Source organism: Halichoeres trimaculatus, unplaced genomic scaffold (genome assembly GCF_033239565.1).
Source record: "Halichoeres trimaculatus isolate MK-OKI-2021-1 unplaced genomic scaffold, fHalTri1.1 fHalTri1_scaffold_5, whole genome shotgun sequence".
Classification (NCBI taxonomy): Eukaryota; Metazoa; Chordata; class Actinopteri; order Labriformes; family Labridae; genus Halichoeres; species Halichoeres trimaculatus.
The window spans coordinates 21,817,473-21,844,424 of NW_027437183.1; the positions used below are offsets into that span (position 1 = coordinate 21,817,473).

At 41.4% G+C, this 26,952-nt stretch overlaps 1 protein-coding gene across 12 annotated transcripts in view; it reads left to right on the plus strand.

The window, feature by feature from the left end:
* The window catches only part of rimbp2b (RIMS binding protein 2b), a 99,074-nt gene extending 72,166 nt beyond the window's left edge, over positions 1-26,908 (plus strand). For 3 of the 12 annotated variants that reach the window (XM_074670263.1, XM_074670258.1, XM_074670257.1), the window contains 14 exons: positions 3,768-3,919; positions 4,422-5,069; positions 5,525-5,674; positions 7,682-7,843; positions 9,365-10,123; positions 11,179-11,287; positions 11,787-11,912; positions 13,284-13,465; positions 13,571-13,739; positions 13,885-13,947; positions 14,088-14,191; positions 17,214-17,285; positions 21,324-21,458; positions 24,656-26,908. In XM_074670263.1, coding sequence (XP_074526364.1) covers positions 3,768-3,919; positions 4,422-5,069; positions 5,525-5,674; positions 7,682-7,843; positions 9,365-10,123; positions 11,179-11,287; positions 11,787-11,912; positions 13,284-13,465; positions 13,571-13,739; positions 13,885-13,947; positions 14,088-14,191; positions 17,214-17,285; positions 21,324-21,458; positions 24,656-24,835 — 3,011 coding nt within the window. In that variant the 3' untranslated portion in view covers positions 24,836-26,908. Of the gene's footprint in view, positions 1-3,767; positions 3,920-4,421; positions 5,070-5,524; positions 5,675-7,681; positions 7,844-9,364; positions 10,124-11,178; positions 11,288-11,786; positions 11,913-13,283; positions 13,466-13,570; positions 13,740-13,884; positions 13,948-14,087; positions 14,192-16,673; positions 17,163-17,213; positions 17,286-21,323; positions 21,459-22,358 lie in introns of those variants that run through there. The other 9 variants (XM_074670268.1, XM_074670267.1, XR_012598270.1 and 6 more) reach the window with 8 other exon arrangements.
* Positions 26,909-26,952: the final 44 nt, after the last annotated feature.

The following is a 26,952-nucleotide window of genomic DNA, read 5'->3' on the forward strand; positions in this document are numbered from 1 at the left end:
GCAGACAAAGAGTAACATAACCACTGGTTTTCAGTAATATGATTTATCTGGTGCCAAGTTTAATCTGTGTTGGCTCCATAAAACTCTCCTTGATACCTAAGAGAAATGTTTGAAACCTAAGGTGTGAAATGCTTCACTTTGTTGACTAGTTTCTGTGGAACTTTATATGTGGTGTTGGGCAAGTAGTGTCAAGTTTATCAAAGCTTGTCCTTTGAAAATAGTCGTCAGCTCAAGCTCATAACAAAGTTAATTAGTTGGTCAGATACGAACTGAGTGCCATTGTGGGAACAACAACAAAGCTCTGAGGTTCAGAGATCTGAGGTTCAAAGTCCTAGGCTTTTGGGATAAAGCAATGATATTCTTCTTGTGCTTCCTCAAACCTGATTGTTTCCCTTTAAGTCTGATCTTTTATTTCATTTCAAAGTCATCAGATGTTTCTCAATGAAAGCCATCTGATAATTTACATCCAGCACAGCAGTCTTTTATTTACACAGCCACAGGCTTAAAACTCTTTGCCTCTACAAACCTGACAAACATCTCAGCCATTTCCATTTTTCCCCAGCCACTTTTAGAGTGCCCTCAAGGACATGCGTGTGTACTCCTGCGATAAGCAACATCCATGACAGATAAACAAAAGCCAAAAAAACAAAAAGAGAAATGTGCAATGAGATATAATTGAAGAAGCCCTGCCTTCATAAAGCTACATAACCCTGGAAACAAGAGTCTCTTGAAGCCAAATTAGCGTAAATAGCGAGCGTGGATCTCTGGGATTTCTTCTCCCTTGAGGCTTGTTGATGCTGAGGCTGTTGCCAGCGCTAACTTGGGTCTCACAGCCTGACTGTCGCGCTGCAGGAATTTTTAAGGGAGAATTTAAGAGGAGTGATGTTTTTCTGCAGCCAGCTACATTCAGGGCACTGATTTTTGGGGCGTAAATATGAAGCCACTGTTTAATTAACTACTTGTGTGTGCAAATAGAACACGCTGCAGGCAGCTCACTTGGTTACTTTATTAAGTTGACCTAACTTTGCATGACAGAAGATAAAAATGTCCATTATTTGAGCGCAAGAATGATATGTGTTCAGATCATTTTAGACATAGTAGACCAGTTTAAGGTCAGATTACTGATCAAAGTGAAATGTAAAAGAGAGGACACACAGTGTGAAGACAGCTGATATTGTTAAGGGCTGATGAGCTAACGTAGACTGCAAGGAGATGACGTACTTTTTTTTTAAACTAGTTTTTTTTTTTTTTTTTTTTTTTTTATTCCGTTTTTTTCTGTCATTCTTTCCTCCATTTTAATTTATATGGATTTTATATTTTAAGATAAAACAACAGTGTGTCACCTGACAAGTGTCTCTTTATGAGGCAGATGACTAAAATTTCAACCTTAATTTTAATTACACCAGGGGTCTTTACAGATTTAAGATCAAGGACTGATTAATTGATGGAGAGACTGAGCAGGGACCTCCTTAAATACAAACATATATATATATATATATATATATATATATATATATATATATATATATATATATATATATATATATATATATATATATATATATATATATATATATATATATATATATATATATACATATATATAAAACATATAAATATTCATATATAGATCCAGTACTAGGCATAAACATACTGTGTTAGTGTTGCATTCAGTAGCAGTTCTGGAGAACCTGACAGAGCCAGTATGAAACGTGCAGCTGTGCGATTGGCAGAGCAGTGATCAAGGTGGGTCTTCCTCTTTTTTTAGGAGCCAGAATTGAATGCTGAGTGAATCTGTGTGCAGTTTGAGAGAGCTGCTATGCTGCTGAATGTTTTCATTTCTGACTGAAAGATAATCTTTGGCCTCTGTGTATCCATTGATGTGTTCAAGACAATTACACAAGTAAAAATTGAAATATTAGGGAATAATCATTTGAAATTAAAAACTGTCACAGAGCCCCTGCAGCACCACCACCAACCCCCTATGGGGCAGCAGATCCCCTGTTGAAAACCTCTGTATAGAGGACAAGTCACAATAGTTGCATATCATAAGTAATATAAAGCCCACATAAGACTAACTAACCAGTGCTGATGTTCAGGGTGCTATAGATGCTACTTTACAGGATACTTCACCAGAAAAGACCCAGCTCAAAGCCTTCAACCTGATGCTGTTATGTTTGTGTAAGGTAGAGTTTGCTGAAGTGATCTTGACTTTTTGGGTCAACATGTGTCTCTGCTGGGCTCTTTTGGTTAATGGTGTGTGATTTTTGGGGTCCAGCCAATCACATGCTGACAGATCTTCTCAAAAATTGATCACCTGGTTCTTCAAAGCTGTCGGAAAATTCCTTCAAACTTAGAGGTTAGACTCACATTTCTCTTTATTTTTGATGGCTCTGATGTCTCAGATGGCATCTTCACCATGGCTGTCTGTGTAGGGGAGACTTAAACCCTGCCGTCGACATAGCCTTCATCTCTTCACTTACCTAATGTGCTGTAAAATAGCCACATTTTCACAAAATTTCACAACATTATGTGACTTACATTTAGTTCAGTGTCGTATGTTTGCTATAATGCAGCTTTTCTGCTGTGTGGAAATCATAGGCCCCTCCTAACGAGTCTAGAGTTAATTAAATGATCCATCTATTGAACATGTTAATTAGGTGGCTGAAATAGTCTCAGTATCATGGTCGACAACTGCTGTCAATAGGGAAAACAGTTCAGAGGCACTGTGTTAGACTTTCACACACAGCATGTGTTCTTCAAACAAGCGACTTCATTAGTTTGTAGCCATACAACATTTTTTACCAATTTAAGTCCCACCAGGCAGCCTCTGATCTCCTGCCTGGAAATCAGTGTTTCTGTTCTGGTCCGGTATTAATGAAAGTGGCTCCAGTTTGAACACTAATTCCAGTCCTCAGCAGAGCCTGTTCATGACAGGTGTAGTTTAGAAATGACAAGAGGAAATGAAATGTCATAACAACAAACGCTGCTGTTCTAAGAATGTGGGTTTTGTGTGCTGACAGAAATGTGATTAAGATTGCATTGATGTGGATTCTTGGACACACAAACAGCTGCATGTTGCAGCTCAGAGAGAGTCTGCTCTCGCTGTGTGACTGCGGGCTGGGGGTGGGGGTGGGGTGAGGGCGATGTCGGTGGGGAGGGCAGCACTGCACAGATGGTCTATGTTGTTTAGTATGCAGGCAGCACTTACAGATTGTGGAAATAGCAAACTGTTTTTTTTAATGCTCCAAAGAAAAATAGTCACTGAGAATCTGGCAGCAGGACATCTCTGTCCATACACCGATGGCTGAATGTTGGCAAACTCTATGTGACGCCTTAGCTTGATACACACATGAATGAATATTCTGATTCACAGTATGAACTGCTCACTGATAAATAGAAATACATCATACAAGAATCATGACACCAGTTATATGATTAAGCTTATTCTGAAATCAAATGTCTTGGGCGCATGTAAATTCACATGTTGTAGAATAAATGTAAAATCAGGATACACATTTTTTACTAAATTTCTCTAACATCACATGTTTTGGGTGTAAACAGTTCTTTAAATATGCGGTGTTTATTACACTTCCCTTAGAATGAGACGAATGGTGTTTCATGCTACCATGGTGTGGCTGTTAAATGCCAGAAATCCATTACATGTCAGCGTTTTTTTTTCCCCCTCAAAGAAATATTAGAAAAAAATCTGTCAGCTGTTTAACTTTTCTGTTCCTTCCCTTATCCGGTGTGTATGTGTTCCCCAGGGCCTCCTCTCCCTCCCCAGGAGGTGCAGGTCCAGTGTGGTCAGACGCCCGGCGTCCTGCAGGTCAGATGGAAGCCGCCACCTCTGACACCCTCAGGAACCTCCAATGGGGCCTGTGTGATTGGTTACGCCGTGTGGACAAAGGGACAGAAGGTACCGAATGATTGAACCACTCATATATTTGTCTTACTGCACAGTTCTTTAAATAAGGAGTCTGTGCCTTCCTCAGCGGGAGCTTGTTTGAGTAGTTCTTTATTGCCATCTCCTGGAGAAGTTATAAACTGCTGATGCCTCCAGGGACGACTGATACTTAAGAGCTAATCTTTAAAAAACCAACAACTATGAACAAACCACAGATGTTACAGGCTCTGTGGTGCTTTGACATCTCTTTTCTCTTTGGCAGCTTGTGTATTTGTCTATGTGACATGACATGATTGCATATGTATGTGGTTCTGGTGCTACAGATGAGTCAATCGTCAAGGTTTTTATTCGAAAAACATATCAGTGTTTTTAAATAGAAGTTTTATTTTTATGCCTAAAGATGAAGGAGTTGCACATGCATTTTGTAGTGTTTGCACGATGATCACAAAGTAAACCTTGAATGAGGTTTATAATTGCTCTCCGGTAAGGACTCTTTGGTTCTTTGTGAATGCAGGTAGCAGAAGTCTTGTACCCAACAGCAGACTTTGTGAGTGTGGAGTTAAACAGGATTCAGTGTCTGGAGGCCCGGGAAGTTATTGTAAGGACGTTGTCAACACAAGGAGAGTCCCAGGACTCGCCCATGGCTATCATCCCGCACAATCTCTTGGGCTCTCCCCACCTGTCCCGCAGGACCACTAGTCACCCCATACACCACCCGCAGTCCCAACCAGTGCACTCACAAACCCACCCTCCATACCCGTCAACGTACCCACCCAACCACCCTCAGCCACAGGTTCAGCCTTTGCCTCGGGCACAACCCCACACGCTGCCACACTCGCAGCCCAGCCGCCAGCCCCCCCCTCAGCCCCAGCCTCACTTTCAGCGCCACCCCATGCCCAAGTCCAAACCATTAGTAAGTGCCAGAGAGCCAGAAACCAAAGAGCATGAGGTGGGCCCGCGGACAGTTCCGCACTGGGAGCGATCCCCGTCTCCGCTGCCCCCGATGCGTGGACCAAACCTGGAGCTGCCACATTTTCCACCACGACGGTCGCCCTCCCCTCAGAGGATCCTTCCGCAGCCTCAGGGAGTCCCCATCCCCAACACACTTGCCAAGGCCATGGCCAGGGAAGCTGCTCAGAGAGTGTTTGCAGAGGGCAACCGGGTGAGTGGGAACACAGCTTTAATGGCATAGATCTGATAATATATATTTTGAAATGCTAACTACTTGTCTGAGTGATTAGACAAATTTACTCAATCCTGAGAATCAGGCTGCTCGAAAACCTTTCATCACAACGAGCGTTGGTTCACATTACAACCGGACCATATTGGAAAATTTTAAAAAGAAATGATGCAGGCAAATAGGAGTTAACTTTCAATAATCTTTCATGGAACCTACAACACAACACATAAAACTAATGTGTCATATGCCAGTCACAATAGCAATGACAAATATTTTGTTTTCCACATTGCACACATTTTACATGTAAGACAACAATGTATTTGAAAAGACTGGAAAATGGGTCTGTGATACTTCATGAAAATAGTATCAATTGAGGACTAGTGTCACTTAGTTAGACCCACCCATTCTCTCCTCTCAAGTGTTATATCTGTTTTCAGGTTGAGAAAAGAAACATATTCAGTGATCGAGGGAACGTCCTACATCCACTTAACTCTGATGAAGAGGAGGACGGCTATGATTCTCCTCATGCAAGGAGGAGAGGAGCCTCAGTAGATGAATTCCTCCGAGGCTCAGAGCTAGGTCGACAGGTAATTAAACAAAAACACGAGTCCTGCTCATCTAATCAGTGAATGCCCCCCTCCCGTTTCCCTGTTTCTAGGACAAACACGTACCCAAGGTCTACCGTAGCATGTTTCCAACATTTAGGTTCATGTTTAAATTGGTTAGTTTGGTTTGGTTTCAAGTACTGTACATCTGAGAAGGAAAAGAGTTGACAAATTGAGCCAAGATTTTGTTTGTGGAAAACTTTGCATAATTTCAGTACACATTGTTAAATTAATTCTTCTGGCTTTGATTTTTCTTGGGAGTCAACCAGAGGCTGGACTCTGTGCTCTTGGACGAGTTTAAATACCAGCTAGTTAGCTGCACATTAATGGAGGTGTCCATCATGAATGGTGCTAATGAGATTGAGCTGTGGTGAAGAAATCATGTAGACATCTTCCTCTATTTCACTGACTTTTTCAACAAAACCAAAAGTTATTCAATAACAACAACAAAAAAGAAAACATGACTCTGCTTTTTTCTGTACACACACATTTTGCACCCCCAGGCATCTCCGTACTGTTTTTTGTAATTAAAAATGCAAGCGGCAACAAATACACAAAAATAAAATGCTGAGAGAGGTGTTTAATGCTGTTATATTTCACCCAGAAAAAATGCTCAAAGAAGCAAGCAGCCACTTTGCTGCACAGTGAGGCTAACTAGTCTAGCAGTGTCACTTTTAAACAGCATTTCTTGTTCGTGCTGGTTTGATTGGAGATCGTCAATTTGAGACAAATGACCAGCAGAGGGGGCAAATCTAAGTGCTTATGTCTTATTTTTATTGAATCATTTCTCATTATACATAATGTTAATGTTAATGTTACACATAATAATTTCTTATTTCAAGATATTCAAAGACAAAAAGGCTGCCTAAATTGCTTGTAATAGGGGAAAAATTGCCAATGTGGAAAAAAAATTACCTGTTTAGCTCCTTGTATTATGACAATCTTATTTAGAGGCTCTCAAAATGTCTGAAAAATGTATTTTTTTCCCTTTAAAATCTTGAAATAAGTCATTTTTTCTGAAGTGTATGTAGATGTGGCTCATATCAAAGGTAGGGTCCGCAGGAACTTCTGTTTTTTGTTATTAAACACAATAGGCTCCTCCTTCTTGGATCAGCGCCAGTGGCGGCACACACCCACAGCCTCCGACCAAAGCTACATGAACATGCTCACTAGCCTAGCAACCACCTGTAGCATCACATTTCTCTGTGTGAGAGACTTGGTAGCTGTGCACCTGACTTGGCATGTTAGCACAAGCTAATTACTGGTATTTGACTTATACCTGGTTAGCAGAAAGTCAACTAATGTTGCTATTTGTCTTGGGCTGCTCTCCAAGTACCTGAAAGTGAGTGAGAGTCGAGCCAAGCTTCACTGTTGTTTAGTAAAAAACTGTATCTGTTTGGTGTTTTGTTTCTCTTTGGCTGTGTTTTATTTATTTTTTTTTCTACTTTCACCATTAAAGCCACTCAGGATAGGCCTTTCTACGTGCTTTTATCAAAACACAAAGTCACTTGCACATTTTGCTGACTATGATCGGCTGATATAACCGCGCTTACTCTCAGCACAGAAACCAAAACTTCAAAATACAGGCTAAGTAGGGGTTTGAGGCGGACACAGACACTGACACATTTTTAAGTAAAATCGTTTTAGTCTAGAAAGTTGATTCTTACCAAAAAGAAGACTTTTTTTGCTTTCATGTTTTTTTCAATACTGCACAGCTGCACAGAAACTCCACATTGCTGAACAGTAGTCACATCTTCAATAAAGACAGTTTAAACCCTTTCCCTCTGAACCCCTGTCTTGTGTGTCCATGTAATTAATATATTGAGAAGATAAGTATAGTTTAGTTTTTATTTTCACTGTTACACAGCAAAACAACATGAAAAAGTAAGAATGTAAACACATGAGGCTGTAAGCTCAGATCAGGATTCTGTTTCTTGGCTTGATGAAGATTATAAGTCGCTTTGTTTCTCCTGTCTTGTTTCCCCTCAGCATCATTACCATCACTACAGTCACAGTGAGGAGTACCACACAGAGAGCAGTCGAGGCTCTGACCTTTCTGACATAATGGAGGAGGACGAGGAAGATCTTTACTCTGAGATGCAGCTGGAGGAGGGTCGCAGGCGCAGCATTAACTCTCACAACACTCTAAAGGTACACACGGCACACATTCACTCTGCAGGGGTCATGAGGGGGAGACAGACGTTCATGTGGGGGAGGGTGGGAGGGAGGAAAGGAGGGTACTGCTCTCTCTTTCTCACAGGCTCCACATCCAGGCCCGCTGTGGCTTTGCCTGGCTGAGCGCTTCCTGCCTCGCGTCAGCTGAATCAGCCTCTCTGCCCCAGTCTGCTCCTCCACCCCGCCCCTCCAGCACCGCTTTACTCATTTAAGGCTGAGCTCATGGGAATGGCTGTGTGTATATAACTGTAAAGCATGCAAGAGGGGGAGGCTGTTAATGAAAAGCATAATGTCTTTGAAGGTTTGGGTGCATTTTAAATCTGCCTACACTGACGAAGAAGTCCTAGAAATGTTAACCTGAGACACTATGATACAAATTTTGATGTACTGTACTGTATCAAAGGGTCATGGCATATGAAGTGGGAATCTCATTTAAGTGAGTACTTAAATGGAAATATTCACTTTTGTTTATGTCTGTCACGTCCTAAAGTTTTGATTTCTCTATTGTGGATGTAGATGTGAACATTGTTAGTACATGATCCTGTTTTCATTTGGTCTGTGGGTCGCCGGGGATGTGTGGATGTAAAGCCAATCTGCTATGAGTAGAGTAAAGCACCGTGTCACCAGAGTGAGAGGAACAGTAGTGGGTGCTTGGTTCTCTGTGTTGCAGCAGATTTTAATACTTGAAATTATCACTTCAGATGGGTTTTAGTATTGCTGCTTTTGTCTAGTTATCTGTACATTCGTGTGCTGTTGATGAGGGCTATCTATTGGTGTATTTACAGTTCAGATACACCAATACTGCATCCAGTTTTCTCTTCATCATCTGTTTGTAAATCAGTGTTGCATAATATCCATGCCCCTTATATTTCTGTAAAACATTACTATAATTTAAAGTATGTAATATTTTTAAGTTTAAAAAATTGTCACATTTTATTCTGCTGTTGTGTTTGTGAGCTCACAGAAAAGAGCCGTTGATGCTTTTCTACATTTAAATGTTGCCAAACAAATGTCTCAATATAGTTTGCGCCTAGCAGCAGATTCCTCCACTCATTCAGCTTTGTATTCATTTCATTTCACCCTCACCAATGTTAATCCCTCACCTGGGACACTAACAAAGCCTGTCACTCACTTTTCTGTTTGGATATTTCTTATTTCCTCCCTGTGTTATTGTTTTTTCCACATTTAACTCCTGTGCCCACCTGTTTATCAGTTATTTCTCCATATTTGAGCCTTCACAGATTCCTGTTCAGAGCATGCCATTTCCTCCTCACGGAATGAGACTGCATGTTTTACTACATTGCCACAAATAACTAATTCTGTCTTTATTTTGTCTTTTTCCCCCATTTGTTCTATTCACATACTGTGTTGTTTCCTGCCTGTTCTAAAACCTTCGAAAAAACTTTTCAACCCCCTTCACAAAATCTAAACTGAACCTTGTGAATAATACTGACTTTAACTGAACTGTGAAATTGCGGGGCCTGATCATGACTGAAGGCTTATTACAAGCGTCAGGACTTAGCTGAGGAAAGAGACTGCTGGGACCTCCAGAGAGAAGTGGTGAAACACAAGTCGCTCCGCAGCAAACGGCTCCACAGCATCCCAGAGGTGGCTGAGGAAGAGTCGGACTGTGTGGACGGCATGGGCCAGCGCCTTTGCTTTGAAGACGGTGGGCGGCCAGGGACGCCGCACACCCAGAGGAGGATGTACCCCCAGAACAACCATAACACCACGAACAAGAACTCCCGCTACCTGCAGCGCCAGCGCTCCTCCCCTCGCTTCACTGACAGCCGCTACTACTACAGCCCAGACGACCGCAGCTTGGGGAGACTCAACCGCCAGAGCACCAAGAGTCCTGACAGCGGACTGGACTGTGGCAGTGAGGAAGAAGGCTCTTTGGGCCGAAGTCATCGAGGGTATTACGCCCATGGGAGCCCTGTGCGGGGGCCGGTGCACTTTATCCACTGTGAAGGCCCAGTAGAACGGCGTGCACTGGCTATGGGCCGCAAAAGGACTCTGACACGGCAGTGCAGCGTGGAAGAGGAGTACCCAGGGACCTTAGTCAAAACAGTACACACGGGTGACTTTAGAAACAGGGAGCACTTCGGGCCAGGACGGGGGACCCGGGAGCGTAACTACTCCAGGGAAGGAACCCTGAGCGAGGGCAGGCTGAACGAGCTGGACAGGGTCTATTACAGCCCCCACAGGGAGGCTAGAGCCCACTCTATGTCCAGGCTCAACCGGGACCAGCCGCTGGTGTGTGATTCAGACTTTCTGCTGTACTTTTCATCAGCAAGCTGCAGCCATCCTTAATGTTGTCTGTTTTCGTTTTAACGACCCTTCCTACCCCTCCTCTTCTTTATTTGGCATTTTACTGTCACACATTCATGGTCGGTCTCATTTGGTGTTTTATTTGAGTGAATGACGTTGTTTGTATTCAGAATGTCAAGTGGGTTTTAAACGATATCTTTCTATTACCTAAAGGCCATTTAACTACGTTTTGACTTCTCATGTCTTTGAGGGGAAAAGTTTCATTCAGAGGAAAGTGTCTGTGCAGTTCATGGGGACATGTTGCCCCAGTATCTTCTTCCCCTTCCCCTCTGCCAGCTGCCAGCCTCATCTGTTGTTCTTCATGTGTCGCCCTCTAGAGCTGAAGCAATGATGCTGCATCTCCTGCTTGGGGCTTTATTTCAGCACTTCCTGCCTCCCATTGCTTCACATTCAAAATAAGGATCCACATCTTAATAATAAATCCATATATATCTTTTATGCTTTTCTTTTTTTCTCATTTCAGATTAAAATAAAGACTCTTTTTTTCTCTCTGTATTTTCAGTTGATAAAATGTTTTGGTTGTTGGCTGCAGGCTGGGGCTGGAATAGTTGTGCTCATCTAACTGCATATTTATCCATTCTCAGTCAAAGACAGCCTTTCTTGTTTTGCATCTCATCCTCTTTTTTTCGTCTTTAGATCTCCTTTGCTTTTTGTTCTCATGCAGGAGCTGACATGCACAGAACAAAACAAACCAAACAAATGGTCTTTAGCTAAACATCTGACCCTTCCTTACCCCCAGTCCATGTTGTTGTGTTGAGGTTGATTTAATTTGGTGTTCATTTTAGTTTTTTTGTGTTGTGTTTTTTTACTATTATTTCGTCTTCCTAAGGTCAAATGGAAGCTAAAATGTTTTTCTTATGTTTTTTTAAGTTGTTTTAGCAGGAATGTGGGACTTTTATTTATTTTCTTACATGTAATAGTCATGACAGTCCATGTGCTGTGTGTTTCTGACCTCTCCTCTGTTGTTTTTCAATCTAAAGATCATTGGGAACTCATCGTCACATGGAAACGCTGATCGTCTGGATCACTCAGGGAGGAGGCTGGTTCACATTGGCACCCCCCCTCAGCAGCGGCCTATCCCATCCATTGGTTAGTGAGGTCACCACATGAGGAGACGCCTCATCCCCACCTGCAGGGCCCACTGATGTTTGTGCTATTTATACCATGTGTTCCCCTTACCCATGTGAGCTGAGCTGTACATCTCTCCCATAGAGCTTAAACAACCACGTAGACCCTTTTTTGTGGGGTGTTTGCACACCCGTTAGCTCTTCATCCTCACCAGCTGGAATCGCCAGATGTTCACATGCAGTTTTGAAAGGAAAGTTCTCCCAGATACCATCCCTATGCCTTTGTTTACTGTGGCTTAACATGTTAACATGACCACCCAATTTAACCTCCCGCAACAGTGCAAGCATTGCTGTTTTACACCCAGTGACTCCAGAGTGAAACCTGTTGCCTTGTACACCCTCCCACCTCAGGGCAACCTCATCATCCTACTGTATCAGCATGAGTGAATGGGCCATGGGGTAGACCAGAGTGTGTGTGCGGGGATCTCTGACCGTAACGTTGTGATTGGTGTCTTCTGTAGAGATCACCATGGACAGTAACAGTGAGGGGAGTGAGGGGAACCTCTCACCCGTCAAGGAGGATGTTAACTATGGCAGTGTAGCTCGGCGCAGGATATGGCGATCTTTGTCCTCAGAGGATCAATATGGTATGTGGTGCAGCTTCTCTCCCAGGTGACAATACAACTTAAAAAGGTCAGAAAAAAAGGCCAAAAAATGCAGTAACATCATGATGGTCTGTGCTGGACAGTTAGCTTCTTTGTTTAGCTTAGCTCAGCTTAGCTGAATAAAGCTGACGGGGGAAGACAAGACTGGCCACTTTTCCCGTTGCTGGAGAATGAAAACCCCTCCCCTGTATGTACTCCTACACCCCTTCACCACAATCCCAAAAAAACTCACTCACTCTCCCTATTCACCTCCATAACCAGACTCTCCCACCCCACCCACCACCTTAACCCCACCCTCATTTCTCCTTTAATCTCTCCCATCTCCTCCTCCTTTCCTTCTTCTCCTGCCTCTATGAGCCAGCAGCTCGTTTGGATGTTTATTTTGCATGACCCATTTACAGTACAGTGAGAAGGAAAGACCCATTAGTGGATGAGCTGTTGCATTCTTGCCTTGTTGGAATCACTTGGTTGCACTTTCATTAACTCTGCTGCCATCAAAATCTAACACATTTAACACCAGTGGAGCACATTTTGTATATCTGAAAAAAAAAAACAGTAGGTTAGCATTGGTTGCATTGACTCTGAGCCATTATCCAGACTTACAACCTGCCATTGAAACATTAAACATGGTGATCCATGAGAAGCATGGGGAACTGATATCAGGTTCATCCCTTCCCCCTCACTGTCCCTGATATCTGCGTTGCCAGGACCTGCCGGGGCGTTGATGTGTTATGCACCCTGGGAGCGTGCCTCCTTTGCCCTTCTTTTTGCTGCACATTATTTTCAGATGTGGCCTCGTAAGCATGACAGCACACCTGCATTTGATGTAGGAATGCTCTCCTCATCGTGTCTAATCCCAGGGAAGCATGCCTGTTGATCAGCCTCTGTGAGATAAGGCAGTGAAACAGCAATGAACAGTAGTGCAGTGTTACTTGTGTCCTCCTGGTGTGCACAGTCATTCAGTTTCCCTTGCACCCCAACAAACTGCTTGACCTGTTTCCTGTCTGTGCTGTCTGTGCCGTACTTTGTTACGATGTTCAGTGACTGTCACGCCAGCAAACAGAGATGTGTGAACGGAGAACCCTGCTGTGCCTCCGCTGTAGAGTGTGATTATTTTAAAAGCATCTTTTCCTCTAAATTCTTAACCTCAACAGGAGTCTCCTTTCCAAAGAGATTAAAACTTTAGAAGACAAATTACAGCATTCGATCTCTGGCTCTTTTTTCACACATCCATCTCATCGCCCTCTCCCCTGTCAGCTCTAACAGAGAGACATCTTCTGCTCTCATTGCCTCTACAGCCAGCGTGGCTGTATAAGGCTGGTAGTAGCAGCAGAGGCCTCCTCTATGTTTCAGACGGTTATGGCGGGCGCAGGCACAGCCGAGGACGGCGTTCTCTGGATTACTATGATGAGTCGGAGCCGGATGAGATGATCCGAGTGTTCGTGGCTTTGTTTGACTACGACCCCATGTCCATGTCTCCTAACCCTGACGCTGCTGATGAAGAGCTTCCGTTTAAGGAGGGCCAGATCATCAAGGTGATGGTTTTACTCTCAGACACCATTCAGTGTTTACAACACTCCCTCAAAACCATTTTACATATCATGTAAATAACGGTCACCACTGATGCTCTGTGTTTTCAGGTGTTTGGTAATAAAGACACAGACGGCTTCTACAGGGCAGAGATCCGAGACCGTGTGGGTCTGATCCCCTGTAACATGGTCTCAGAGATCCAGACGGAGGATGACGACATGATGGACCAGCTCCTCAAACAGGGTTTCCTGCCCCTCAACACTCCTGTGGAGAAGTTAGGTGAGACTTCTTTTTTTAACTCCCAATTTATTTGTTTTCTTTTCTCACTTCCTTCTCTTGTATCCTTCTGGTAAAGTTACCGCTCTACTGAACTGAGTGTCCTCCTTCCCTCTGCTCTCCTGTGTTTCTCTGCTTCCCCATCAAGTGAACTGTGACCGTTTCAAAGATGGCCGCTCGATAAATCGCAGGTCCAGAAAGTCAAAGAGAGGTCTGTGTCTAGTGATGTGCTTTTCTTGCTCTCTACTATAGCTTCATCTTTCATCATCCTCACAGATCTTTGAACCAAACTTTGTTTAAAATCAATCTTTTCCACTGATCAGATTTCTTTCTGACTGTGACTCCTCACAGAGAGGAACAGGCGGAGTGGTCGTCAGTATCCGATGTCAACACGGAGTATGGTGGCCCTGTACGACTACGACCCTCGAGAGAGCTCCCCTAACGTTGATGTAGAGGTACCGTCCTCTTCTGGGTCCAGCTTCTGACTCTGTCTGTATGGTCTCTGTCACCATCATCATGTAAACAGATAACATACAAGCTGTCAAAGTGTGACATGTTTAAAAGTGCAAAGTCATGAAGCTGTCAAGTTGAGTTAAATTTAGTGAACAAATGATCAAGAGGAGCAGTTTAAGCATTTTTCATTCTGTTGCTGAGTGTCAGTGAAGATTGAAGGAGTTGTTTCTTTTGTTTTGTTTTGTTTTTATCTCATAGAAAGAAAAGAAATCAGACCATCAGAGCCTCTAAAGCTTTCTATTTAACTCAATATATCTTGTGTGTTTAATTTGTACAAAAACTCATTAGTAGAAACATCCGTTTAGAGGACTTGTGAGAGCTGAATGTGTAACACCGACCAAATTTGTGATTAAAAAAATTATATAACATAAAATGTGAAAACTGGTTGATAATGTGAAAAAAGGTCCTGAAACCAAAACATGAAGACTTTTTGCCTAAAATGGAACAAGTTACTTTAAAATTAACATATTGGGTCAGTTATAACTTTATGATGCAGGACATTTTTTTCTCCAGACAGTAAAATAATTTTATCATAGAGTGAGTCAATAAATCATGGATTGAAGGGCTTTTTGCTTCAATGTAGAGAGTAATATTATACCCAAATGTCCCATCCCTCATTATATATGTTTTGTGTGTCATCTTTTTACTTTCTTCACTTTTAGACAACAGAAGAATTTGAATGACTTGGGCATAGCAATCATACATAAACACCACTGACTGTACATGGATATACAAAATAATGGTTTAAACTTTGTGAACAGCCCCTTTCTTTAAGTGTTATTGAAATTGAAGCAGTTCAAGTTAAGTGAATGAGCTTAAATAGAACAAAAGTAAGAGGTAAACTCACCACAGGTTAGAGAAGACTTTAGGTTACCAAAAATGTCAAAGTTGTTTATTTTTCATTTAAACTTTATTCAACCAGGAAAGCCTCATTGAGATTAAAAATCTCTTTTGCAAGAGTGTTCTGACCAAGACAGCAGCAAGTAATAGTGATGAACAACACAAAACAATGACAAAAACAGATCACATCTGTAACATCAGAAAAATCAGCCAACAAAGCATGTACAACCTGAAACCTACAACCTGCAACATCATCTAACACATTCAATGTACTTTTAAAATGATTCAAAAAGGCAAATCGGCTTCTAAACCCGTCTTTGCATTGACTTTGTATGTAATCTTAACACAAATTCGCTCTCAGTGTGGCCGTACCATAAGACTTGTAATAAGCCTCAATGCTTTATGAGATACAGCGTCTAGAGAGTAAAGGCAATTTGATGATGCATGCGTGAATAAAACATCACCTTAGTCAATCAAAGGCAAGAAAGTTGCAGCAATGTAAATGTAAATGCCATATTTTGGGCAACCAAATATGCTTTGGTTTCAACAACTTGTTACACATTGACCACTTATTTCATGTTAGGTTTTATTACTTTTTTTAGAATTATATAATAGGTTGTTGTCACATCTCTAGCTCTGACAGGGCTGAATAACTCATGGCATTTCAATGTCTTCACAGCATTGACACCCACACTTAAAACCCCACAAAAAATTGGCTTTGCAATACTACAAACCATCTAGCAACATATGACCTGTCACAAAGAGCTCTGAATAACATCCATTCACACATGTGATCCAATCAGATAAGGCCCTTGCTGTGTACTGGCCAGCCCTGGATGAAATAAGTGGCCACTAGGTTTAACTGGCGTAGCGCCTGAGAGACAGAGAGACAGAGGAGTGAGGAAACCCTGACTGATGGAGATCTTTGTGCTAAAGCAAAGTGCGTCTGCTTTTTGACAAAGTTTCAGATTCAGGAGACAGGACATTCATCTAGAAATCATCATAATTGTGGTTAATTCTTACTCTTTGATGTTCATTCATTACACAAGAGATCATTGTAGTTTTGATTATCATTATTGTACTGTTCACATGTCGTCATGTCATGCAGGCCTTTGTTTCAGGTTTTAATGGAAATGTTTTAGAGGCATGATGGCAAAGACCAACAGTCCATACTGAGGCCCTCTTGTAACATCAGTTTTTGTACAGGTTGAATGAGGTATAATGTGATAAATAGTAAACATTAGTGGTGATGGTACAGTTTTTCTTAACTCTGTTAACTTCCTTACAGACTGACAGGCTGTTTCTCTGGAGCCCAGCAATTGTCAATCTAAGCTCATATCTCCTTAGCGTCATAATTATTCCTAGATATAAGTTTATCTAACATGCACTAAGATGCTGTTTAATGATTCTTTGAGTTTAGATTCAGGGAAATCTGTTCAGAAGTGAGGCTGAGTGAGCCGTTAGAGTTAGCACTGTGCAAGCTAGAGGATTGAATTACTTTCCCGTGCTGTTTTTTTTTTTTTTTTGTTGCCCTCCACCCGTTTACTTACTCTCACCTTTCCATTGGCATTGCCACCGACACAGTATGAGGGCAACAGACTGAATGAGGAGGTGAGTGAGGGTGAGAGGGTTCCACTACTGTCTGCTCTGTGTGTGTTTCCTCCCCCGTTTGTTGGACTGCAAACGAGGAGGTGGGCCTGGATGATGGGCCTCGGCCCTCTGTCCCTGGTGGTCGTGACTCAGCCCCTCATGCATTGCCCGAGCCAGCATCTCCCCTCCTCGGTTTGGTCTTTTGTGTCGACCTGTCTCCTACATACTGTACATAACACTATGTCTGGTTTTGTGTGGTTCGGCGAGTCCCTTTGGGCAAATGTGCCGCGTGTGTTGCAATCCTGGCTTCAAAGATCCAACATCTGATGCATTTACAGTTGCAACAGTCCTCCCGTACAGACTGAATTGACACTCGTGTTGATGATGCATCATATTGATTTGGAGAAGGAAGCACAGCATTTCAAACTCATTAAACCCCAGTGGTTCAAATGGATGTGTTGTAAAGTATTCAGCTCACTTTAGTTACAGTAAAGAAGAAGATTAATCAGTCTAAAGGCTTCTTCTCTTTGACAGGCTGAGCTGACTTTCTGTGCTGGTGATGTCATCACGGTGTTCGGTGAAATTGATGAAGACGGATTTTACTATGTAAGTATTGGACATTTTGACTTTCAGGTATCCTGACTGTTATTACAGAAAATCTTTTAGGATGTTTTCACAGTTCTGTTGAGTCAAACAAGTTCTTTTTTTCCCAGTTTTATTCATTATATTAATTCAATAAACAACAACAAAGAAACAAAAAACAACAACCATACAAGTGAGGTCTGAAAAACAAAGAAAAGACCAACAACAAACCAAAGAAGGAGGGTACAAGTACATAAAATCTTTTTTTTTTAACAGAATTTCACATGGAGAACTAATTTCATGGCTAAGAGTCCATGTGGTTAAAGCAGTCCCACTTTTCTCAATATTTATCCCCCTTCTCGTTCTGGAGTTGAAAGAAAATGTCATTTTTTCCACTGAGGGATGGTGTTAGCCAAACAATTGTATGTGCTATTTTACTTAGGTTGTTTTTGTTTTTGTCTCTTGGTCATGTACAAAATAACCATAAGGGGCACTTTAGGTAAACTGGTAGTAATACTACTAGAAGGGCACAGGTAAAGTAGTGATTTCGGCAATGGGAAGAGTACACAGTTTTTACCGCTATACATCACATTTCGAACACACAAATGAAGTTAGTTGTCTATATATACGTGTTTCCTGTGGATTAATACATTGAAGAAACAAGGCTACCATAACTTTGGATTGGGCATTGGACTCTTTAGGGAGTGCGTCAAAAACAGCTCACTCGGTTGTTGCTTGATTGCAAGTCAAACAAGCTCAACATAAAAACAAACAATATTACTTGTGAAAATGTGGGAAAAACTTCACTCACACACCCCATGTGAGTGTGATTTCATCAAACTGTTGGACCAGTTCTCTGCTGGTGAGTAAGCACCAGCCAGACACACTTTGGCCTGAAAGCTTCCCTTGTTGAGAAAGATGTGCCAGACATCAGACTGGACGTTGCACTGTTACAGGAACAGTTTGCCCGTGGCACTGAGTCAACCAAAGACATATTCTTCCTCATTGTGTGACCAGAGCTCAGAGACTGGAGATGGAGTTTCCCTCTCTTCCAGAAACTTTTGTGGATCACAGGTTTTACACTTCCTCTAAACCACAGGTCTGCAACCTGCGGCTCTGGAGCCTCATGTGGCTCTTTGACTCCTTTGCAGTGGCTCCTTGTAGCTTTAAAAAATGTAATTAAAATAAAGAATTGTTTTTCTTCTTACAGAGAGTATTGATGCTAAATATAATCTTGGCCTAACCCTTTTGTTGAACTAAATATGCATCATCTCTTGTAATAGAGTTTACAGTTTTGTTAAAATTTTGAACTTCTTTTTTGTTGACCTCTGTCATATTTTGAAAAAAATCAGTTTTTTAAGAAATTGCAAATTTAAAAATTTTGCAAGTTTCAACATTTTTGGAATTTCAGCAATTTTTTGCAAATTATTAAAAATAAAAAAGGAATATCTTACTTTTGAAATAACATTTGTTATTTTTTTTTGTACATTTATGACATTTTCGCATATTTTGTAATTGGAAAAAATTAGCAAAGTTTTGCACATTTTTTATATATAATTTTGGGGAAAAAAAATGCAATTTTTTTTACATTTTAAAATTTTTGAAAAAATTTGCAGCTTAATCAAAAATTATGACAACAATTTTTTCATTTTTTAAGTATGTCAAAACGTTTTAGAAATAGAAAACTTAGACATCACATTTACAATTATATGAGCACAAACAACTTTTTGTTTTAATAATTATTCACTAGATTTTTGCTATGTTTAGATTTCTGTACACTTTTTGTCTTTATTGTGAAGATAAAGAAGATTTTGTGGCTCTGTCACGCTCTGAACCTGTTCCAGATGTGGCTAGTTTTGTTGGACAGTCAAGCTCTCAACTTCTTGGTTAGTTTTTAAGAAATGCAGAGGAAAGAAATTTCTCTGCTGTCTGAGCTGCTCCAGCCATAGCAAAAACACGCAGCTTCTTTCTGTTGTAAGGTCGCATCAATCGTCTGAGGCTCTGCTGTGAGCGTTGTTGTGGTGATTCAAAGTTGTGGGGCATCATTCATTAAAAGCCTGCAGGTCCTTAAATAGCAGACGTTAGAGGAAAGTACTCCTGTTTCAGCTCTTTAGTGGATGTTACTTCAGGAGCTGCTGAATGAAGGTCTGTCTTTGTCAGTGATGAAGTCTGTTTGACTGTTATGTCTGCCTGATGCACCAACTGTGCTGGTCGCAGACTCTGAACTCTGTGTCCTCCAAAGGGAGTGTGCAGACTGAGCCGGTGGTTTGAGACAGCGTCCTCTCAGGGGATTAGATATAAGGGCTGGAGGCTCTCTGAGGTTACACTTTTAAGCCCACTGAGTTTAAAGATATGATTTTTTTTTTCATACAGCAAAGGAAGGCAGCAACCTTGGACCTTCATGTACATCTATTTAACAACCTGTTAACTTCAGAGAGCACATTAGGGGGACAGGACTTTCCTCTTCCTTCCTCCAAGTTAATCCCTGCATCTTGCAGCTCTGTGACTTTTGAGCCTTTTATCTGAGAACAGGAGAGGTTGTATTCTCTGTGACCTGAGTTTGTGGCAAACCTGTTTCCAATTTACTCACTAAAGTGAAAGATAATGTGACTGCCTTTTGTTTTCACTTATCTGGTCAAGAAGGTATTGTCAACACTTGAAACCTGGTCAACTGACCTATGGCTAAGCCACGCCCCCTCCACTCACTCAAACAATGAACATTCAGTGACAGGCGCTATGGCAGACACCTCGCAGTAGGCCATTAATGATTTTCAGAGACAGAAAGATCACATATCATGTAGAAGTCACTAAAAAAGTCTAAAGTACACATTTGAGGGATGTATTAATCATATTATTGATGAGAGGGTTGATGAAAAGTTTCAGTCTCAAATAGGGGTGCACAAATCACCAATCTTTAAAACGCCTGACCTGCTGATACTGATTTAGACCGATACCATTTTTTTATTTTGTATTTTTTATAAGTGACAGTATATACCTTCAATGATCCAGTCTTATTTTGTTGAATATCATTGAACAATACCTGAGAAACAATAAAATATTTATGTTTTAACTTCAACAACCAATAAAGTGTCTGAGTTATAGGTCTCAGAGCAAAAAGCAACAATGGCTGGCTGTCACACCTTCCTGGAGGTATATAAGATCAGTTTCATATGTAAGGATGGACCAATCAGCGATCCCCCAAAATTAAGAAAATCGGCACTGATCGAACAAGCCTTTTTTACCTCAGCTATTTCAGATCAGTTCATGAAGCTAGGCTCCAGAAGCTAACGCTAGGTTAACTAGAGCCCTTTGGACAACAGTTAACAATGATGATCAAACAACGAGGTACAAAAACTAGAACAAAACAGGCAGATGAACTCCCAACAAACAAATCGACATGATAAACAATAAGCTAGGAGCATTAGGCTAACTTTAGCTAACATTAGCGATGTTATTTCTTTCCAGTAATCAGTCAGTTGGCTGTCTTTCTAAGTTTCCTCATGTCCATAAATACTGAACAGAGGTTTATGGGTTTTGTAGTCCGGCCCCTTGTGCTGCCTAAGCTACAGATAACACATAAAGTTGAATGATTTAAAAAAGGCAGCCATGGGATGAAGAGGTTGTTGTGTGTCCTGAGTTTTTATACTCTTGAAACACACCTCTGCTGTGACTCAGTGGTCAAGTGGGTCGCCTCTCAATCGGAAGGTTGGGTGTTTGATTTTAGCCCCTGCTGTCCCACATCACTGAACTCTGAATTGTTCCAGTCGATGCAGTCAGCGGCGTGTGGATGAGTGTGAAGTGGATGAGTTACCGCTGATGATCTCTGATACTGTAAAAGGCAAAATGTGACATGTTTTGTAAGAAAGACTAGGGATGTGGGAACACAGGCTGTAAAAAATCCAGAAAGCAGAAGCCCCTCCGACTTTGAAGCGTCACTGCAGCATTTATTTGAAATGCCCGAGAGACTTCCTAAAGCAGAGTGAGAGATATCTGAATTCAGGGTGTGAGTAAGGAGTGAAATACAGCAGGTAATCTCTCACACTGCGTTTGTGTTCTCCTCAGGGCGAACTCAATGGACACAAGGGACTTGTTCCTTCCAACTTTCTAGAAGAAGTGCCTGATGATGTAGAGGTTTTTCTCACGGACTCACCATCTCGATACCCCCAGGACACTCCAGCACGGATAAAGACCAAAAGGGTACATGCTCCTTCGCAGTACTAGCCCTCTGTCATCCATTTACTCTTTCAGTTCCCTCTATCTCCTTTAGTTTGGTGTCTTTTTGTGTGTGTGTGGGTGTGTGTGTGTGTGTGTTTGTGCGTGGGTGGGTGTGCATGTCTCATTGAAGTACAATGGGATTTCTGACACTGTAAATAAATAGATGTCTAAGATCTATGAAAAAATAAATCTTTAAGACTTATACTTGACAGAGGAACTTTTATTTTTCATGTTTACTGCTGTGAAAGGGGGGAAGTTGTGCATTGTATAATAAATGGGTATATTGTATTCATAAAGCATTCTCAATGAGAGTAAAAGAGAAAGAGACTTTATACTTGTTCTGTCATGTCTTGAAAACAGCTGTTAACACTTTTTGCACATGCATATTGAGCATTCTAACAGATGCTTTATGAATATATTCTGTGTTTGATCTTGAATCATTTCTAATAGAGTCGATTTTATTTAGTCAGTTTTGTTGTACTAAAAGATGAACTATGTAGTCTGTAGCTCAGCATGTTCTATAGTCCAGATGCATGACTTCTTGGAGATTTTATATAAAGATAAGTCTAGTGTAGTTCAACTTTTGTATCTGCTCCTGAACGCCTTGTTTTGTAAATTGCTTTCTTGTAAAGTAGCACGCAAAGGTCACTTAACCTATGTTGCCATCAGAGAATAATTTCAGAAGTGAATATTTATGAAATGTAAATATGTGATATGTTATTTTTATGTTGAAGAAATAATGCAATTGTTGATTGATTAATAGATGTCATCAGATGTTTCTTTCCTTGTCTTCTAATTTGCCATTGTCATAGTGACAACTACTGAAATGCCATCACCATATATATTTTTTTATTTCTTTTCCTCACCCGCTTGGCAAAACAGAAGAAGAGTGTTCATTTCACACCTTAAAGGCTCTGTTTCCGTCACGTAAGTGAGCAACTGAGGATACCACGATTACGCTCCCCTCGTCTAATGCAGATGACATGGGTCCCCTTAGTTTCTGGTATGCAACATGTGAACTCTAATATGACATTCCTTCAGTGCTGCTCTGTCTTTAGATAGATTTCTCTCTGTCTCACCAAAACTCTGGATGATGTTTGTTGTTGGAGATAGTAACCCCAGCCAATGCATTAGACAAGAAGTATGGTATCTTCAGTTGTTTCTCTGAGTGTTGTACATGACAATGTCCGTCTCCTGCAATAAGCCTCCTGCTGTAATTCATGGTAAGCTAAAAGGCCATAGATGTTTGATTACCCTCGAAAAGCTCTGCTAACATGAATGGTAGTGAGATTTCCACTACCGATGGTGCAGTTTGGCATTCTGGAAAGAAAACCAGAAGACAAAGATACTCTATGCAAAAACCAAAAGAAAAAAAAAGATTTGAATGAAAGTTTTTTGAGATTTTTTCATTTTCGTGGCTTGATTGTAAGTTTGTGTTTCTTGCTCAGAGGAAATTTGAGACTATTTTTTCTTTTTTTTTCAATTTTTTTTTTACAGTTATTATACTTCAAACTCACTGATGATCAAATCAACTACTACTCGGCTGATCACTTCACCAACTTGTAGCTTCAAAACGAGACTGTAACTTTTGTTGAGCTGACGGTTATGGGATGATCCAAAACGGCAACATAAGCAGTACAAATAATAAAGAGGGCTGCACGGTGCAGCAACAGTTAGCGTCGCTGCCTCACAGAAAGTCACGAGTTCAAGTCCCCATTTGTCTAGTGGGTCTTTCTATGCAGAGTTTGTACATTCTCCTCATGCATGTGGGTACTCCAGCTTCCTCCCACAGTCCAAAAACATGCTCATCAGGTTAATTGGTCACAAATTGTCCACAGGTGTGAGTGTGTGCGTGGAAGGTTGTCTGTCCCTATGTCTCAGCACTACGACTGACCGGCAACCAACCTCACCTCTCACCCTAAGACAGCTGGGATAGGCCCCAGCCACCAGCAACCCTGAACAGGATGAGAAGTAAAGAAAATGAATGGAGAAGTAAACAACCTTGAAACCGATGCTGCTACATTTAGCCAAAGTTTGGTGTTCACAGGTGCTGCTGGTCAAAATGCAAGAGAATCACAGACTGTATAAAAGAAGCCAATTTACTGTTCAAAGGCCTCACATATCTTGGATTATACTTTAATACCAGTTCTACCACTCTTTGAAGATGGGTGAAACATTACTACGATAGAGACCTGTAAGTCACAGGTCAACACATGAAAACACTCTGCTTTATCCTGAATTTCTCTTTAACTATGAACAAAATCACTGAACATCAAACATGCTCATGAACTCTGCAAGAGAATATTTACAAAGGTAAGAAGTCAGTGGAGAGGAAAAGTCCCAAGTTCCCACCACTGACTTCTTTTTGCAAACACTGAAAGTGCCCCCTGCTGGCCTTTAGATATAATTGCAGGTTGGCTTCCCATTTGAAACCAAGGACTGTCTCCAGGTCTTTTATACAGTGTGTGGTTTGGACTACGATCAGATTTGATTTGTTGTCAATTAAAAAAAAAAAAAAATGTTATCCACGCTCCAGAAGTTACGTCTCGCTTTAATCTCAGTTTGGTGTCACATTAACAGCAGAATGATCAAGATTTAAAAACATGTTTTCCTGATAAATCTCTAAATACAACTTCTATAAGATGAACCTCTCTCCATCTATTCTCCCCAAGTGCAACAGAAGCCTTTTAGCTCATGATTACAGAAAAGGAATAGTGACCGGTAGTTTCTCTGTAACCCAGTGGTACCAGTACAAATCCATATCCAGTATATCCAAGAGCCAGAAATGTGGTTGTGATATCAATTTGTCCCGATGTGTCCCAAACTGCAAATGTATCTGTCTATGTGAGAGAAACTGCCCCGCTTTTGTTGAGAACTGTCATCACCTCACATTGATGTGGAAGTTAGTCACTGTCATGCTTTAAACTCTGTGCTGATGTAGCTTATTCATTGCAGCTTCATTAAAAAAAAAAAAAAGGAAAAAAATCAACAGCAGGGGGGCTAAGGGAGGGCGGGTGTGTTTCTATACACAGGACAACATCCAAGGGGGTAAACGTCAAAGCTATGGTGGCCCTGCTGAGACAGAAAGGACAAAAAGAGGAGAGGAGTAGTGGCTGAGCTGTGACACAGACGGTTGGCTTTTTAACACCCTCAACTGTCCCTTACGGGTCTCCCATTAGGTTCCACTGGAAAAATCGGCTCCGCCCAGAAGAGCGGCCTCTCCCACAGTGCGTCCACACATCCATGGCTCCGGCCCTGCCACCATGGGGCCCGGCAGCCCCATCAGGGCTCCACTGGACATGTTCTCCTCCAAACAGAGAAAGGGACTGCTCTCCAAAAGGAAGACACTCATGCAATGACTGGGCGCTGTAAAATAACACGGAGAGTGTGGTCCAAAAAAAAAGAAATATTACGCGGTGAACAGGTGGCATTTGTGAGCTCAGCAAATGCTTTATTCTTGTACATCTGTTGTAAACTAGAACTTTTATATTTTGTTAACAGTATCCACAACATATTTTTAATCGCACACTTTATTTAAGGGTCTCCAGATCTCACGGAGTCGGCAGATGAGATTCTTACCTCCAGGTCTCCTGGCTGATGAAGTTCGGCTGTGGACAGAGACAGGGCTCACAGCGTTGTCCATGCTGCTGTCAGATGGGGCTACACACACCACATAACGAGTCTGACCAGTGTCTCTGTGAACATCAGAATGTCTTTCTAACACTGAGGGCTCAGTTTAACCTTTGAGTCTGTTTCGTTACCGCAGGAGGAGACACACTTGATCCGGTTCGAGAGGTTTGCATGCTTTACTTCAGCACATTCCCTCCTGACCCCCTTTAGAGTGCTTAAGACGTGACGACGGCTTCAGAACCTGGAGCATGCAGTACTTTGATAGAGCGCCAGAGCAGCACTGTGCTCCATACTGTGACAAATCAGCAGAATTAACTCCTACTCCTCTGCCCTATTTAAACCACCATGAGAGCGCCAAGCGTTCCCTCTCAGACATGTCAGACGCCTCCAGAACAAGCACACGCTCTACCTACTACAGGGTCTCTGCAGTCAAATCAGCCTGAATGGAAATGCCTGGTAGATCCAAACCTCCATGTATTTGCCTTATTATCGCACAATGGTTCGTACTTTGTCCAGTAGAGTGTGCAGTTTTCATGCCTGCTGTTCATTTCTGTTGTTGCTTCATAGATCCAAGATCTGTTTGCAGACGTTCATCCTGACTTGTGGCGTGCAGGGTACTGTGTGACCGTTGTGATCTGCGTATGACCAGAGCTTACATATAACTGTCCAGTGATCATAAACTATAGTTAAGCCCGAGAAGAAAACTATTTTTAATCTATGAGAAAAGAAAGAAAAGGGCAAAAAAATAGAGACTTTATTTTTATTTCACTGTTTTTGCTGCCACACTGATGCACATCTGATGTTAATGACTACTCTACTGAGGAAACGATGTTCCATAAGCAGGTCAGACAGTTACTGTGTAATATAGCATCAGCAAATGAACTCCTGTCATTGTACTGCATTTGATTCACCACATGCAACACTATCTATCGGGCTTCACCAGAAGAAAAGGGTTTGACTGTTTCCACAGACGTGAACAGTGAGACACAAGGCTACCTCTACCCGTCTAACCCCAAATCTATTAGATCTGAATCTGTTTATTCCAGCCAATCTGTCAGTGATGCCTGTTCAGTGTGTCCCGAGTGATGTTGGTGCAGGATACAAAGTACTGTATATCAATATATATAGAAATACATATATATCTACACCTTAATGTAGAGTAGTGAATGTATGATGAATTGAAAGCCAATGTATTTTCAAAGCTGCCCAAAAGGATTGTGCAGATGTTCGTCTTTGTGCGTGAAATGAAACAGTCCACTTTTAATTCCTTCCACCGTTCTTTATTTTTTTTTTTTCCATTTCATCCTCATGTACTGAAAACATTCAACCTAGCCTATTTTTTCTACACACGAGTTGAACTGAAACTGCCAAAAAAGAATGTATGCAAAACATTCTGAGATACTCTGTACGATTCTTCGGCCAACAGCCATGAAAACCTGCGGCGAACCCTCATGTACATCCCTTTTCCTATCTCTGGACCATGTCTTCAGACATCGCTTCGATTCATTTTGAGTGACTGTTGCTCTTTTTGTACTTTGTCCATTTGTAAAATTGTTTTTAAATGTTTATACTTGATTTTCAAACTGCCTTTTTTGTACATTTAACTTTATAATCAAACAGTGCAAGCTTTCCCCATGGTGTCTTGAAGACCATATTGTTTAAGAGTCTGCAGTTGTGTGCTAGCTTTATGATAAGAATTATCAGCCTATATTGATGGATAAAAAAAACAATTGTGTGGGTGTGCATGTGCAATCTTTTCTAAAAAAAAAAAAAAAGATCTAAATAAATTTGATATTTTCTAACAGTGGCATGTGTGATTCAACTCAAGACACCCATGATGTACAAC